Consider the following 3,427-nt stretch of genomic DNA (forward strand, 5'->3'; position numbering starts at 1 on the left):
TTGACTTGTAAATTCTAAGGTCATAGATAATTTAAACCCGTTAAAAACTTCAAACAACTTCAAATGACCAATGAGGCTAGATTGGAGTCATTTGGCAGGATTGCTGGGGTGGGTGGCTTTTAAATCACCTTTATAGAAATAGCAGACCTTGACTCCTATCCAATGTCACAGGGGTCAAATGTATCAAAATCTTCAAGTATCTTCTTTTAACGAACTAAAAAGTGTGAATGATTGATATTCAGTCTGGTGTAGCTGGAGTAGTGAACAGCCGTCATGGTGTTTTATATAACTTCACCCACATTCAACATCACAGGGGTGAAATATATTAAATTGTCAAGTGTTTCTGTTTAACCATACAATAAAATATAAAGTGTAGTCTAACTTGCATTGTAAGTGCAGGAACGTTTTACTGTATGGCTGTACAGGTGTCCGATATAATTTTCATCCACCATGAAATACTCAGCCAGATGAATATTTTATGCATAAAATATTCAACCGCCCCATTTTAGCTTCTTTATTGATTTTGATATGAACAGACAATCCTTCGACATTATTTTCTACATCACTGCCTTAACTCCAGGGATCTAGCTGACAACAGTATACTTATATGGTTGGACATTTGTTAAGTACAGCTTGCGTCCTTGAGCGTAGTTTTGATCAACATATATAGCTATCTTATCTTCTCTACAGTTACGTGTCTGTGAATGAAGTCAGCAGACCAGTAGAAGTAACGAGTTCAGTATTAGTGCAGACAAACTTGACCGAATAGTGTTTTGAATATATGTCGATGTAGGCCTGGTCGTTTGTGAATTTTCTGTTGAATGTATAGAAGAGGTGTATGTAGTGTTACAAAAGACTGCATGAGGTTGCATTATTGATTACCCAGATATTGCTATGTCACCAGTATACATCAATACAAATACCAGTCAAATATATACAGGGTGCAATTTTAGTAAGACCATAATTATCTTAACTAGTAAGAATCAGTAGTTAATTCTTACACCCACTTTCTACCTATAATTCTTGCAAAAATGTAATATAATCTGTTGATGAAATTTCCTGCGATAACGCGTACCCATAATGTGCCTCTGTCTTGGTATGTCATGCTCTGAGAAACACTCTGAATAGCATACATTAGGTAGTGTATCATAGACTAACGGTATTGACCATGAAATTAAAGCTGACGTCATCGACCCAGTTTCTGTGACCAGATCACTCCTGGAACAAGCAGCCTGAGCATTGAATTTGAATCAAACTCTAATTGTTGACTGGATATAATTTATAGGTTTGATTTCTAGCAATCAATTCAGAGATATTTTGAATGTGTTAATTATGTGTAAGCCATGCAGAGGAGTTCAGGTAGAGATCTATGTCATGTGAACTAGTGCGAGGAGACTACACATTACTGATGTATGTAACACTGTTTGTTTACACGGCAGTGTTCTACTGAGGCTGGATACAAAGTTACCCATAAAACACAACAAAAATATCACTTAAGGACTGATGTTTTGTTAGCTTGGTTACTTATGTCTAACAGAGAATTATTCTGCATGAATTCGCCAGGATTAGCCCGTGGGAGCCCCTGGATGTCACACTCTGTCCATCTGTTGAACAGTGACCTTGGGTTACAGGAACATTAACCTGAAGTGACCCTCTTAGATCTAGCCTGACCTGAAATACCCTTTGTGTTATATATATATACACGCCAGTGGCTGCTTATCAGTCTAGCAGCAGTGTTACCTGGACTGACCTGTTTAGCTTGACCAACAGGACTGGTCATTTCTATCTGGGAAAGTACATTGACCCTTGTGTAGATATGGGGACCTGTTAAAAGTCCCTGATTAAGACTGCCTATATATACATCTTACACTTGTATTACAACATGTCTGTGTGGGCAGTTGTGTGTACTGGTGTGTGTACCTTTAGCTTTGTTGCTTGTTTACTCTACTGAAACTGTGTATGTGTGCTACACATGTGTGCCACGCTCATTGTGCCACATTTGGTTCATTGGCAACAAATTTTGCTAAATCTCTTAGCTTTCTCTGTGTTGTCTAGTTCCTTGTTTAATGTATAGCTACCAGCAATGTATATTTAGGTGTATGATTAAACCTGAAAAGTGACTAGTTCTTGTTTAACTTAACGTTGAAGTGATAAAAAGTATTTAAAAAAATAACAGACTCAGCTGTATGGCAGTAGATGAATTTACTATGCATGTTAACATTTCCACAAATTCAGAGTCATGGAAAACCAAAGTCAATGAAATGTATGTGACAAGTATTTTGCTCACATCCTAGGATTGCGTACAAGCCATGTCGACAGCCATTTTACCACGTGGATTTTTTTCGGAGTATACTCTTCAACTTGAACACGAAGGTAATATATCTTTTGATGTATTTCTTTTCCTTATTGTATGCAGTCCAACCTCACTCTTTTGAAACTGTTTGATAATTAGAAAACTTGTAAGACATCCTACTAACGATGTGCATGATAATCAAACAATTGCATCAAATTAAAAATATAATTTGACGTTTTTACGAACTTACTGTCTGCACTAACATTTTTGACTGCTGACAACAGTATGATCATAAATTTATTACAGTACAGTAGAATGCTACTTAATTATTTCCAGCTTATATGTTTATCAATATATACTTAGTTGTCGAAATGATATTTCATATTATCAAAACATAATTTTTAGGTCATCTGCAACAAAGTGCCTTTAACTCGTCCAACCCTACATATTTAAACTGGACTGGCCCAGTCTTTGATTTGGTAAGGTTCAAATGTGACTACAGGGGTGAATGGGTTAACTCTTTCAAGGAACAGCTTCTTCTTAAGAACTGAAGGACCCACGATCACAAAATGATCATGAGGTTTCCTCATATAGATTATCTTGTCGTACTTAAATCAAGGTAACAGGCTAGGGAGCAAATATGTTAAAACTTTAAACATTGATCTTCACCTTAAGAACCATGAGCTCTAGAGCTTTGCTACATCACTATTGTTATGTCGATCGGCCACCATTGTGGAGACTTTTTTGTTGAAGCAGGGAATCCAACGTTTATGGTTGAAAAGAATGAAAAGAAGGGTATGGTGTCTGTAATTCCTAAAAGGTGGACCAAAGACCCTGAAAGGTGGACCACAGACCCTAACCCTACTCCCAATTCATCATGAACCCCATTTCCTTCAACAACCATACAACCCACTTCTTCAAACTCCTGACCCCTTATCCCTCCTCTGCAACAGCCCACTTTTTCCAACTACCGCCCCCCTCTACTCAATCAACAGCCCACTTCTGCAAACTCCTGTGATGCCCTTTCCTTTTCACCAACTCCTGTTCCCAAATTGCCCACCTTTCTTCCTACCCCCTCAACAGCCCAGTGTGTCCACCTCCTGACATCTCCCCCCCCCCCCCCCCCCCCCCCCC

At 38.3% G+C, this 3,427-nt stretch overlaps 1 protein-coding gene across 1 annotated transcript in view; it reads left to right on the forward strand.

Annotated features, from left to right (window-relative positions):
• The first annotated feature begins 1,982 nt into the window (after nucleotides 1-1,982).
• Nucleotides 1,983-3,427, forward strand: part of LOC110462105 (peroxisome proliferator-activated receptor delta-like) — a 47,108-nt gene continuing 45,663 nt past the window's right edge. The window contains exon 1 of the mRNA XM_021515939.1: nucleotides 1,983-2,373. Within this exon, the coding sequence (XP_021371614.1) occupies nucleotides 2,310-2,373 (64 nt within the window). The 5' untranslated portion in view covers nucleotides 1,983-2,309. The remainder of the gene's footprint in view (nucleotides 2,374-3,427) is intronic.

The sequence above is a fragment of the Mizuhopecten yessoensis genome, unplaced genomic scaffold, assembly GCF_002113885.1.
Source record: "Mizuhopecten yessoensis strain PY_sf001 unplaced genomic scaffold, ASM211388v2 scaffold10749, whole genome shotgun sequence".
NCBI lineage: Eukaryota > Metazoa > Mollusca > Bivalvia > Pectinida > Pectinidae > Mizuhopecten > Mizuhopecten yessoensis.